Source organism: Dendrobates tinctorius, unplaced genomic scaffold (genome assembly GCF_039654945.1).
Source record: "Dendrobates tinctorius isolate UK_male_01 unplaced genomic scaffold, ASM3965494v1 ptg000155l, whole genome shotgun sequence".
In the NCBI taxonomy this organism is placed as follows: domain Eukaryota; kingdom Metazoa; phylum Chordata; class Amphibia; order Anura; family Dendrobatidae; genus Dendrobates; species Dendrobates tinctorius.
Genome location: NW_027361822.1, coordinates 16,713,908 through 16,728,137, shown reverse-complemented (window position 1 = coordinate 16,728,137; position 14,230 = coordinate 16,713,908). Strand labels below are relative to the sequence as shown.

At 40.2% G+C, this 14,230-nt stretch overlaps 1 protein-coding gene across 1 annotated transcript in view; it reads left to right on the top strand.

The window, feature by feature from the left end:
- The window catches only part of LOC141051033 (uncharacterized), a 38,733-nt gene that overhangs the window by 12,574 nt on the left and 11,929 nt on the right, over positions 1–14,230 (top strand). Inside the window, exons 2-6 of the mRNA XM_073547832.1 lie at positions 5,270–5,413; positions 5,543–5,722; positions 5,806–5,929; positions 6,013–6,110; positions 10,307–10,397. Of these exons, the coding sequence (XP_073403933.1) occupies positions 5,270–5,413; positions 5,543–5,722; positions 5,806–5,929; positions 6,013–6,110; positions 10,307–10,397 (637 nt within the window). The remainder of the gene's footprint in view (positions 1–5,269; positions 5,414–5,542; positions 5,723–5,805; positions 5,930–6,012; positions 6,111–10,306; positions 10,398–14,230) is intronic.

The following is a 14,230-nucleotide window of genomic DNA, read 5'->3' as shown; positions in this document are numbered from 1 at the left end:
AAAATGTAGCCTAAATTGTTTGTCTGAGCACTAGTCTAATGCATTGCAATACACATGTATTGCAGTGCATGAGACCTGTGAGATTACAATGGCAGAACACCTGTTAGACCCTACCTATAGCTGGGTCTAAAAGGCAACTATATCTGGCACACCAGGAGGTCATGATGTCCATCTGCTCCATGTGATTGCCTCATTGGAATGCCGATGGGGGTGAGAGAGGGAGCCCCCTTCTTTTCACAATCTGCTAAGTGCTGCAATCGTGGCATCTGGAGGGTTAATTGGCCAGAAGCAGTGCTGCGGGCACTGACCCTGGCTGTTATCGCAGGCGCGCAGCTCTCAGTTATCCTATCTGTGACTGCTATCAGCACGGAACTATCACTGTGTTATTCCACACAGTGACAGTTAAAGTGATTGTCCGGTTCAAATCCATAAGTCTCTAGTCACTCTGTGTGACTACAGACTTAAGAATCCCCCCAACGCACACTGGTTTTTGAACCGGGACCAGTTATACATACTCCTGGCCAGAGGCCGTCCAGTGGGCACGGCCTCACTGCATATATTTGTATAGAGCAAGGCCACAAGTGTATGAAAGCTAGGTCGCACCCACTAGATGGGCTCTGGCCGGGAACATGTATAACTCATATCTTACGTGCACTGGGGGAATTCATAAGTCTGCAGTCACATAGAGTGACTGCAGACTTATTTGGTTTGGACCGGACAACCCCTTTAGTACGTCATAGTGCAGGAACTGATCAGTTTGGAAGATAACATGAAAAAAACGCTAGTCCAGCGTGGAAACGCGTTGTAGAAATAAAAACCGTTCAACTCATCTTGGTCCCAAGGATCCATTATTACAGCAGCGCAACCTGATATTGTGTTATCGTCCAAACTGGTCAACTGTCCTAGAGGAGATCATCCCCAGCCACGAGGCAGCAGCAGCTGATATCATCATCAGGTGTTCATAGGAGTTGTGCCTGGACACAACCAGCTCGGCTGAGCCCCTTCCTTTTACTTTCCTGATGGTCTTTTTGTTCCCCCACACCTTTTATACCATAGTATAGGAACTAAGGCTAGTTTCACATTAGCGTTTACGGCAGCAGCGTCAGGCTGCGCATGGCCGCCGCTAAGCCCCGCCCCCTGCCGCACCTCCTCCGGTAGCTCCGCCTATGGGCACTGGGGACGCAGGCCGTGCGCAGGTATGCGTTTTGCGGCGCATGCGTCCTTGTGAAACTAGCCTAACACCTGCACATAATGTACTAAACCCCTCATTATGGGTTTGGTGCAGATGTGAAGCCATGTTTTAAAGCGTTTCTAGTACAGAAAAGCTTTGATTCTGTCCTTTAAGATGCCACTTTTTTTTTTTTACATGCATTTTTTTTTCAGATTTCACATAGAAGCCTATGGGGAAAACAAGGAACAAAAATGCACAGTTCAACTGTATACAGTCATATGTAAAAGTTTGGGCACCCCTATTAATGTTAACCTTTTTTCTTTATAACAATTTTGGTTTTTGCAACAGCTATTTCAGTTTCATATATCTAATAACTGATGGACTCAGTTATATTTCTGGATTCAAATGAGGTTTATTGTACTGACAGAAAATGTGCAATCTGCATTTAAACAAAATTTGACCGGTGCAAAAGTATGGGCACCCTTATCATTTTCTTGATTTGAACACTCCTAACTACTTTTTACTGACTTCCTGAAGCACTAAATTGGTTTTGTAACCTCATTGAGCTTTGAACTTCATAGCCAGGTGTATCAAATCATGAGAAAAGGTATTTAAGGTGGCCACTTGCAAGTAGTTCTCCTATTTGATTCTCCTATGAAGAGTGGCATCATGGGCTCCTCAAAACAACTCTCAAATGATCTGAAAACAAAGATTATTCAACATAGCTTTTCAGGGGAAGGATACAAAAAGTTGTCTCAGAGATTTAACCTGTCAGGTTCCACTGTGAGGAACATAGTAAGGAAATGGAAGAACACAGGTACAGTTCTTGTTAAGCCCAGAAGTGGCAGGCCAAGAAAAATATCAGAAAGACAGAGAAGAAGAATGGTGAGAACAGTCAAGGACAATCCACAGACCACCTCCAAAGACCTGCAGCATCATCTTGCTGCAGATGGTGTCACTGTGCATCGGTCAACAATACAGCGCACTTTGCACAAGGAGAAGCTATATGGGAGAGTGATGCAAAAGAAGCCGTTTCTGCAAGCACGCCACAAACAGAGTCGCCTGAGGTATGCAAAAGCACATTTGGAAAAGCCAGTTACATTTTGGAAGAAGGTCCTGTGGACTGGTGAAACAAAGATTGAGTTGTTTGGTCATTCAAAAAGGCGTTATGCATGCGCTGTATTGTTGACCGATGCACAGTGACACCATCTGCAGCAAGATGATGCTGCAGGTCTTTGGAGGTGGTCTGTGGATTGTCCTTGACTGTTCTCACCATTCTTCTTCTCTGCCTTTCTGATATTTTTCTTGGCCTGCCACTTCTGGGCTTAACAAGAACTGTACCTGTGTTCTTCCATTTCCTTACTATGTTCCTCACAGTGGAAACTGACTGGTTAAATCTCTGAGACAACTTTTTGTATCCTTCCCCTGAAAAGCTATGTTGAATAATCTTTGTTTTCAGATCATTTGAGAGTTGTTTTGAGGAGCCCATGATGCCACTCTTCATAGGAGAATCAAATAGGAGAACTACTTGCAAGTGGCCACTTTAAATACCTTTTCTCATGATTTGATACACCTGGCTATGAAGTTCAAAGCTCAATGAGGTTACAAAACCAATTTAGAGCTTCAGGAAGTCAGTAAAAAGTAGTTAGGAGTGTTCAAATCAAGAAAATGATAAGGGTGCCCATACTTTTGCACCGGTCAAATTTTGTTTAAATGCAGATTGCACATTTTCTGTTAGTACAATAAACCTCATTTGAATCCAGAAATATAACTGAGTCCATCAGTTATTAGATATATGAAACTGAAATACCTGTTGCAAAAACCAAAATTGTTATAAAGAAAAAAGGTTAACATTAATAGGGGTGCCCAAACTTTTACATATGACTGTATTTAGGCTCACAGCGGGCCTTGTTTTCATGAAATCACATCCACTTTCTCATCACTTTTTTTCTGCCCAAAAAACTCTGTAGAAAAATATGCAACATGTGTGCTATGTGTGAACAAAACCTTCCAGACTTGTTTGGCAAAATGGCACTACTACAGCTCATGTCACAAAAAAAGCAAGACCGACTATGAGTGAGTGGCCAAAGTAGATAGATAGAAATGGGCTGAGTAGATAGAAGATAGAAGACATAGATGGGCAGAGTAGATAGGAATGGGCTGTAGGTTTTAGTAATAAATATGAAGGAAAAATGTCCAAAATGCTGTAAACTAATAAAAATGGTAATAACCGCATTAACCTCCTTCCGCACTCACTCCACTCTTAAGAAGTGACCAGCAGCCAGTGATCGAGAATGGAGAAGCTGTCTTACTAAGCCATTCATATCATGTTCATGTCTTTAAGAAAAAAAGAATAGAACATCTACATTATACAGTTGTGGCCAAAAGTATTGACACCCCTGCAATTCCGTTAGATAATACTCAGTTTCTTCCTGAAAATGATTGCAAACACAAATTCTTTGGTATTATTATCTTCATTTAATTTGTCTTAAATGAAAAAACACAAAAGAGAATGAAGCAAAAAGCAAAACATTGATCATTTCACACAAAACTCCAAAAATGGGCCAGACAAAGTATTAGCACCCTCAGCCTAATACTTGGTTGCACAACCTTTAGCCAAAATAACTGCGACCAATCGCTTCCGGTAACCATCAATGAGTTTCTTACAATGCTCTGCTGGAATTTTAGACCATTCTTCTTTGGCAAACTGCTCCAGGTCCCTGATATTAGAAGGGTGACTTCTCCAAACTGCCATTTTTAGATCTCTCCACAGGTGTTCTATGGGATTCAGGTCTGGACTCATTGCTGGCCACCTTAGAAGTCTCCAGTGCTTTCTCTCAAACCATTTTCTAGTGCTTTTTGAAGTGTGTTTTGGGTCATTGTCCTGCTGGAAGACCCATGACCTCTGAGGGAGACCCAGCTTTCTCACACTGGGCCCTACATTATGCTGCAAAATTTGTTGGTAGTCTTCTGACTTCATAATGCCATGCACATGGTCAAGCAGTCCAGTGCCAGAGGCAGCAAAGCAACCCCAAAACATCAGGGAACCTCCGCCATGTTTGACTGTAGGGACTGTGTTCTTTTCTTTGAATGCCTCTTTTTTTCTTCTGTAAACTCTATGTTGATGCCTTTGCCCAAAAAGCTCTACTTTTGTCTCATCTGACCAGAGAACATTCTTCCAAAACGTTTCAGGCTTTTTCAGGTAAGTTTTGGCAAACTCCAGCCTGGCTTTTTTGTGTCTCGGGGTAAAAAGTGGGGTCTTCCTGGGTCTCCTACCATACAGTCCCTTTTCATTCAGACGCTGATGATTAGTACGGGTTGACACTGTTGTACCCTCGGACTGCAGGGCAGCTTGAACTTGTTTGGATGTTAGTTGAAGTTCTTTATCCAACATCCGCACAATCTTGCGTTGAAATCTCTTGTCAATTTTTCTTTTCCGTCCACATCTAGGGAGGTTAGCCACAGTGCCATGGGCTTTAAACTTCTTGATGACACTGCGCACGGTAGACACAGGAACATTCAGGTCTTTGGAGATGGACTTGTAGCCTTGAGATTGCTCATGCTTCCTCACAAGTTGGTTTCTCAAGTCCTCAGACAGTTCTTTGGTCTTCTTTCTTTTCTCCGTGCTCAATGTGGTACACACAAGGACACAGGACAGAGGTTGAGTCAACTTTAATCCATGTCAACTGGCTGCAAGTGTGATTTAGTTATTACCAACACCTGTTAGGTGCCACAGGTAAGTTACAGGTGCTGTTAATTACACAAATTAGAGAAGCATCACATGATTTTTCTAACAGTGCCAATACTTTTATCCACCCTCTTTTTTATGTTTGGTGTGGAATTAAATCCAATTTGGCTTTAGGACAATTCTTTTTGTGTTTTTTCATTTAAGACAAATTAAATGAAGATAATAATACCAAAGAATTTGTGTTTGCAATCATTTTCAGGAAGAAACTGAGTATTATCTGACAGAATTGCAGGGGTGTCAATACTTTTGGCCACAACTGTACATCTCATCTCAAGTTTCCCTTATCTCCAGTAACTGTGTTCTTCCATGGGATTTTTATGATGTTACATCATCATCTTCTTCACATTCAGGTCCCAACAATACTGGATCCTCTCAGGAGAGATCTTTGGTATAAGAGAATTTTCCTGACTGACCCTTCAAGGATGAACAGGAACAAGTTGGTGGAGAGGATATTACACCTCACCCTAGAGATCCTCTTCCGGCTTACTGGAGAGGTGAGAGATTCTGATGACGTCACATTACATCATTCTTATCTATGGGAATAACAGATGGACAGAACTGGAGAGGTGAGGACTCTGGAAATGTCTGTAGTGAGATTTATTAATGCGTCTCTCCATAACCAGGATTACACAGTAGTGAAGAAGACCTCTAGTGAGCGTTGTCAGGACGCTGTGTCTGAGGGATGGGGAAGACCCCTGAGTCAAATCATGGGGCCTCCACCTCACCCCCTGATACATGAAGACGTCAGTAACCAGAAGATCCTAGAACTCACCTACAAGATGATTGAGCTGCTGACTGGAGAGGTGACACTGCTGGGAATGCTGGGACATTATATTGTTACACTTTGAAGGGATCGGGGGGATGACCATATAATTGTATGTGTCAGGTTCCTATAAGGTGTCAGGATGTCGCTGTCTATTTCTCCATGGAGGAGTGGGAGTACTTAGAAGGACACAAAAATCTGCATAAGGACGTCATGATGGAGGTTCCCCAGCCCCTCACATCAGCAGGTAACAGACAGAACTAAATACACACGGTCTATAATTATCTGTATGTAAAGGATGAAATCAGTCCCTGTATGTGTTTCCTCCAGTTCTATCCAGTAGGAGGACAGCACCAGAGAGATGTCCCCGTCCTCATCCTCCTCATGACTGTAAACAAGAACATCTCAATGTTCCTCAGGATCATCAGGTAGATGGGAGAGAAGGTGTCATGAGATGTCCCCTATGATGTGTAGTCTTGTTTAATCCACCAGTATTACAATGGGGAAAAAAGTATTGAGTCAGCCACCAATTGTGCAAGTTCTCCCACTTAAAAAGATGAGAGAGGCCAGTAATTGACATCATAGGTAGACCACAACTATGAGAAACAAAATGAGAAAACAAATCCAGAAAATCACCTTGTCTGATTTGGCAAGATTTATTTTGAAAATTTTGGTGGAAAATAAGTATTTGGTCACCTAAAACGTGCAAGATTTCTGGCTCTCACAGACCTGTAACTTCTTTGAGAGGCTCCTCTTGTCCTCCACTCATTACCTGTAGTAATGGCACATGATTGAACTTGTTACCAGTATAAAAGACTCCTGTCCACAACCTCAAACAGTCACACTCCAAAGTTCTATGTGGTGAAGACCAAAGAGCTGTTGAAGGACATCAGAAACAAAATTGTAGCCCTGCACCAGATTGGGAAGACTGAATCTGCAATAGACAAGCAGCTTGGTGTTAATAAATCAACTGGGCGATTCCATGGTATCTTACATTACATTCACAAGCCAAAAACTGAGTTAATAATGGCTACAGACTGTTCTTTGAAGGCAGGCACAAAAATGAGTGAATGTATATTGTACATTACACTATTCTCAATAGATTTCTACACAGTTTGGTTTTTCAACAATACAAAATAAATACAAAATACAGTGTCATTACTTGGTAACTTACGTTACACAAAAAGGAAAGGCAATTGTCCATATCATGAGACTGCCAAATTTTCTGTTCTGGTATACAGGGGAGAAGCACTATTTTTATTGTATTAAAACACCATAGTCCAAGCAACTTTAACAAATTTATTCTAACCTCTCAGGTTAAATGCAACAGTTTTTATTACAAGAAATGTAGGTAACTTACGTTACAACACAATTTAGTAACTTACGTTACAAAACAAAGAATGTGTTCAGCTTTGTCAGTGTTCATATTTGAGAAAGCAAACTGCCTTTATTTAGACAAAACATAGGCTCATATGAATTCATTGGTGTGAACTACATATGTAGACTAAAATTTAGTATAAAAATGTAATCAATATTCATACTTCAGTTGTCAACATTTTTGCAGAGTGGAAATTTTGATTACAAAATATGACCGTTGATCAATTACATAATGTAGACTACAGGAAAGATGTATATCTTTGTACCGTGTTAGCCAGTAGATAGAAAAATATATATTTGTATGCCTGATCACAACACCATGGATATGAAATTACTGGTATTGAAAGGTAACTTCACATCTCAGAGAGTCAGAAGAGTCTGTGAGTACAAACTCATGAAAACCTTTGACACTATCAATGCAGGAATGAATGTGTCGCATGGATTTATGTCTTTTTACATCAATTAAGGAATTTGCTCCTAAGACCTTGAGGGGGCATCACAACACAGAACCAGACCCCAATCAGAGGACAATAAAACTTTCACTCCTTATCTATGAACTGGTCCAATATTTATGGCCATAACTGTCTATCACTCCCCCATAATGATAGTTCTGCTTCACGTCACTTGTCTTATCTATTGCGTTTTTTCTGTTCTGTGTTGTGCATAAATATGTGATTCTTCAGATTTTGTATTAGTCTATGCCTGATGAAGAGACGTGAGTAGTCTCGAAAGCTTGCAATTGTTACGATCTTTTCAGTTAGTCATTAAAAGGTATCAACCTCTGAGGACTCTCAATTCTGAATATTTTTCTATAATGTAGACTAAGTTTTAATCTAGGCCTACATATGTGGTCCAGTCTAATGAATTCAGACACAGCTAATGAAGAACTTCATCAAGGATGTAAATTTGTGCTCACTGCTCATTTAACTTCCTGGCTAATCAAAAAATTCCCAAATGTCCCTAGAACCTATTTTGACCAACCTTTCTTAAAATTTGACGGACATCATAATAAATGTCATCATCTTTAGATGGCCATTTCCAGGTATTTTTATTCTTGTCATAGAGTTCCATGGTTTTCATTTTCATCTCATTGCATGCAACCTCAATAACAATTCCACGATACTTTCTGCCATCATACATTACTTCAACCCAGTCATCAACTTTGTATTCAATCTCAGGGTACTTGCAGTTATTAGCATTGTAACAGACCATGTTTTTAGTGGTTCTAAAGCCAATAAATTTGCCTGCAAAATACCCTATAGCATGAAAATTTGGAAATATAATATTACGTTATAATATAATATATAGTAATATATATAATATAAATATACAATATAATATATTATAAAGTATAATAATACTTATAAATATAAAGTAAAATGAACATCAAAATTATGATAGTATTTAATTATTTCAAAAAGCTGACTGTCAGTGTTTTTCAAAAATTGAAAAGCATGTAACTTACATTGAAAAGCTGAAGTAACTTACGTTACGATAAGTTAACGTCATACAGAAACTGTGAAACTTTTAGGAGCAACATGAAACTTAGTTAATACATGATGCAATATAAGAACTCTGCAAGTAACAACTTAATTTATGCTTCGTTCTCAATCCTACCAAAACTTTTTCTCTTTTTGGTAACTTAAGTTACTGAGAAAATGTCTACAATGGATATGTGCAAAATTTCTGGTAAACAATAATCTTACAGAACCAAAGATATTAGAGTATTTTGGTTTCCTAACAGTGCTTCTTTTATATTTACTGAACTTAAGTTATACATGCTGCTAGCTAATAGTAATCCACTTACCAATATAGCCTGTAACTGTATGATTCCAGTAAGAACAGTAGGTGTTCACATGCAACCCTCTGCCATCTTGGAAATATGTGGAAATTGAAAGAAACAGTGTTTCCACCTTATGCCATGTGTAATGAAGTAAAACTTACAAAAAATTAACTATTTCCAAAATATTTGAAAATGTTGAAAATATTCCTTCTCCGCATGGAACCGCCCAACTGTGGGAGCAATAAAAAGAAAATGGAAGACATACAAGACCACTGATAATCTCCCTCGATCTGGAGCTCCATGCAAGGTTTTACCCCATGGGGTCAAAATGATCACAAAAATGGTGAGCAAAAATCCCAGAACCACACGGGGGACCTAGTGAATGACCTGCATAGAGCTGGGACCACTGTAACAAGGGCTACCATCAGTAACACACTATGCCGCCAGGGACTCTGATCCTGCAGTGCCAGACGTGTCCCCCTGCTTAAGCTAGTACATGTCTGGGCCCGTCTGAAGTTTGCTAGAGAGCATTTGGATCATCCAGAAAAGTATTGGGAGAATGTCATATGGTCTGATGAAACCAGAGTAGAACTGTTTGGTAGAAACAAGACTTGTCGTTTTTTTGGAGGAGACAGAATTCCGAGTTGCATTCAAAGAACACCATCCCTACTGTGAAGCATGGGGATGGCAACATCATGCTTTGAGGCTGTTTCTCTTCAAAGGGACCAGGATGACTGATCTGTGTACATAAAAGAATGAATGGGGCTGTGTATCGTGAGATTTCGAGTGCAAACCTCATTCCATCAGCAAGGGCATTGAAGATGAAACATGGATGGGTCTTTCAGCATGATAATGATCCCAAGCACACTACCAGGGCAATGAAGGAGTGGCTTCATAAGAAGCATATGAAGGTCCTGGGGTGGCCTAGCCGGTCTCCTGATCTCAACCCCATAGAAAACCTTTGGAGGGATTTGAAAGTCCGTGTTGCCCAGTAACAAGCCCAAAACATCTCTGCTCTAGAGGAGATCTGCATGGCGGAATGGGCCAACATACCACCAACAGCGTGTGCCAACCTTCTGAAGACTTACAGAAAATGTTTGACCTCTGTCATTGCCAACAAAGGATATATAACAAAATATTGAGATGAACTTTTGTTAATGACCAAATACTTATTTTCCACCATAATTTGCAAAATAAATCTTGCCAAATCAGACAAGGTGATTTTCTGGATTTGTTTTCTCATTTTGACTCTCATAGTTGTGGCCTACCTATGATGTCAATTACAGGCCTCTCTCATCTTTTTAAGTGGGAGAACTTGCACAATTGGTGGCTGACTAAATACTTTTTTTCCCCACTGTATATGTTTTATACTTGTGTAATGAGAACGGTGGAGATGGCAGGATTAGAGCTGATCATAGATGTGACTTCTCCATCTGTCTGTGACTTTTACTATATTTGTTTCAGGGTGAAGATCTGATCCATATTAATACCACAGAGACATATGTGAGGGGTGATGAACGGTGTAAAGAGGAGATTCCTACAGATCACTGCCCAGGTGAGTAGTAACCACTAAATGCAGAGAAGTCACAGATTCTTCTCCCTGTAGAATTATATGTTGCAGTTTTTTAGGGTTTGTTCACTCAGAGCTTTTTGATGTGCATTTTTAGTGACTGAAAAATTTAGTTCTTCAACAAAAAACACACTTTTTAATTTTTATTTATATTAACGCATTTTAGCCGCAACATTTCACAAGCTAAAACTGAAATACTGTTTCTCCACAAAGAAAATTATTGGGTCGATCTCTGTACAATCAGTTCTTTTTGTTTGGTTATGTGATTGCTCCATCCGGAAGAAGATGCATGACTGATGGGGAGCCTGGCCATCAGTGGTAGAGGATTATTATTATTAACTAGCTGAAGAGCCCGGTGTTGCCTGGGCATAGTAACCAACTGTGGTTAGTTATAACAAATTATAATGATTTTATTGCACATAAAAACATTTCACATCATATATTCAACACTACAGATTTGCAACACAAATTAACTAAACGATTACCCAAGTATTGATAGTATTTTATTTTCAACTCCTTCAAGAGCCTTTTGATAAACAACATTTTTGGTTTTTCCTTCCGGTGCAAAAATGAACAGATTTTTGGCAGTTCCAACTCTTCAACAGGCCACATAAAGTTGTCCATGAGAAAAGCATGGAGATTGCAAATCTGAGCTGTGTATCTAATCCTATCCTGTGTGATACTGTCTGCTGAGCTGTGTATCTAATCCTAACCTGTGTGTTACTGTGCTGAGCTGTGTATCTAATCCTCTCCTGTGTGATACTGACTGCTGAACCGTGTATCTAATCCTATCCTGTGTGATACTGTCTGCTGAGCTGTGTATATAATCCTATCCTGTGTGTTACTGTCTGCTGAGCAGTGTATCTAATCCTATCCTGCAATATACTGTCTGCTGAGCAGTGTATCTAATCCTATCCTGCAATATACTGTCTGCTGAGCTGTGTATCTAATCCTATCCTGTGTGATACTGACTGCTGAGCCGTGTATCTAATCCTCTCCTGTGTGATACTGTCTGCTGAGCTGTGTATCTAATCCTATCCTGTGTGATACTGTCTGCTGAGCCGTGTATCTAATACTATCGTGTGTGATACTGGGCTCCCCCTGCAGTCTGTGTCAGAGGGTGGTCTGTGTTGGCGCGGTAATAAATTGTGTTATTTCCAGCATTACAGAAGGACGATAACACCATAGAAATGATAAGAATAATAGGCCTCAGTTACCACAACTGTCTACAAGGAAAACTGTTGCTCAAAGCAACCAATCACAGCTCAGCTTCTTTTAAACAGCTCTGGTGAATTGAAAGATGTTTAGTGATTGTTTGCTATGTGGAGTGGGCGTGGCCGATACACACATACATACACACATACATGCACTCATTTTTATATATATATATATATATATATATATATATATATATAGATGATATCTCACAAGATATAAACTCTTGAGGGCATGAACTTAGCAACAATGTGTATAGGGATAGCACTGTGCAAAGGACTAATACCATTAAAAATTAACTATAACTAGAATAACTATAAACGACCTTCAAAAAAACATGTAACGCCTAACCAGGCAACTAAAAGTTAGCTGACCTACTGCAGACTAATGCTATAAAGAGGGGGTTCATACTGGATGTTCTTTGTTCACCCTATTATCCCCTGATTAAATCCTGCCTATCAGCCGAGGTTGGCTTCCTAACTTGAATACAAAATGGCGCCCCCCACTCAGCAGCGGCTCACTCTTATGACCCTAGAAGTCCCTACTCAACTTGTGGCTAAATAAAGTACCATACCAAATGAGGCAACCTATTACTCCAAACAACTCCAAAAAAAATATCACCTATTTCCAAACCTAATTAGATAAGTTTGGATCAAATGAGCAGTCCAACATACAGTGGGGAAAAAAAGTATTTAGTCAGTCAGCAATAGTGCAAGTTCCACCACTTAAAAAGATGAGAGGCGTCTGTAATTTACATCATAGGTAGACCTCAACTATGGGAGACAAACTGAGAAAAAAAAATCCAGAAAATCACATTGTCTGTTTTTTTTTCATTTTATTTGCATATTATGGTGGAAAATAAGTATTTGGTCAGAAACAAGCAATCAAGATTTCTGGCTCTCACAGACCTGTAACTTCTTCTTTAAGAGTCTCCTCTTTCCTCCACTCATTACCTGTAGTAATGGCACCTGTTTAAACTTGTTATCAGTATAAAAAGACACCTGTGCACACCCTCAAACAGTCTGACTCCAAACTCCACTATGGTGAAGACCAAAGAGCTGTCAAAGGACACCAGAAACAAAATTGTAGCCCTGCACCAGGCTGGGAAAACTGAATCTGCAATAGCCAACCAGCTTGGAGTGAAGAAATCAACTGTGGGAGCAATAATTAGAAAATGGAAGACATACAAGACCACTGATAATCTCCCTCGATCTGGTGCTCCACGCAAAATCCCACCCCGTGGGGTCAGAATGATCACAAGAACGGTGAGCAAAAATCCCAGAACCACGCGGGGGGACCTAGTGAATGAACTGCAGAGAGCTGGGACCAATGTAACAAGGCCTACCATAAGTAACACACTACGCCACCATGGACTCAGATCCTGCAGTGCCAGACATGTCCCACTGCTTAAGCCTGTACATGTCCGGGCCCGTCTGAAGTTTGCTAGAGAGCATTTGGATGATCCAGAGGAGTTTTGGGAGAATGTCCTATTGTCTGATGAAACCAAACTGGAACTGTTTGGTAGAAACACAACTTGTCGTGTTTGGATGAAAAAGAATACTGAGTTGCATCCATCAAACACCATACCTACTGTAAAGCATGGTGGTGGAAACATCATGCTTTGGGGCTGTTTCTCTGCAAAGGGGCCAGGACGACTGATCCGGGTACATGAAAGAATGAATGGGGCCATGTATCGTGAGATTTTGAGTGCAAACCTCCTTCCATCAGCAAGGGCATTGAAGATGAAACGTGGCTGGGTCTTTCAACATGACAATGATCCAAAGCACACCGCCAGGGCAACGAAGGAGTGGCTTCGTAAGAAGCATTTCAAGGTCCTGGAGTGGCCTAGCCAGTCTCCAGATCTCAACCCTATAGAAAACCTTTGGAGGGAGTTGAAAGTCCGTGTTGCCAAGTGAAAAGCCAAAAACATCACTGCTCTAGAGGAGATCTGCATGGAGGAATGGGCCAACATACCAACAACCGTGTGTGGCAACCTTGTGAAGACTTACAGAAAACGTTTGACCTCTGTCATTGCCAACAAAGGATATATCACAAAGTATTGAGATGAAATTTTGTTTCTGACCAAATACTTATTTTCCACCATAATATGCAAATAAAATGAAAAAAAACAGACAATGTGATTTTCTGGATTTTTTTTTCTCAGTTTGTCTCCCATAGTTGAGGTCTACCTATGATGTAAATTACAGACGCCTCTCATCTTTTTAAGTGGTGGAACTTGCACTATTGCTGACTGACTATATACTTTTTTTCCCCACTGTATATATAGAAGCAACAGGGGTGGGGAATTGAATTAAAGCAGCCAAAGTTGAAAATGCCAACAATATGAGGAAAGTATCTACATATCCAAAAATCACAATATTAGTAAGAAGAAGAGACGGTCAGTAACCAAAGAATTTATCCTTAAATTTAAGTCAGGGAGGAGAGGGGGAAATATTAAACTGCACCTGTCATCTCTTTTTGCCGCTATAAGATGCGGCCCCCTCCTTTCAGGTTTTATCTACAGCATTCTATAATGCTGTAGATAAGTCCCCGATCCAACCTGAAAGATAAGAAAAATAAGTTTTATTATACTCACCCGGGGG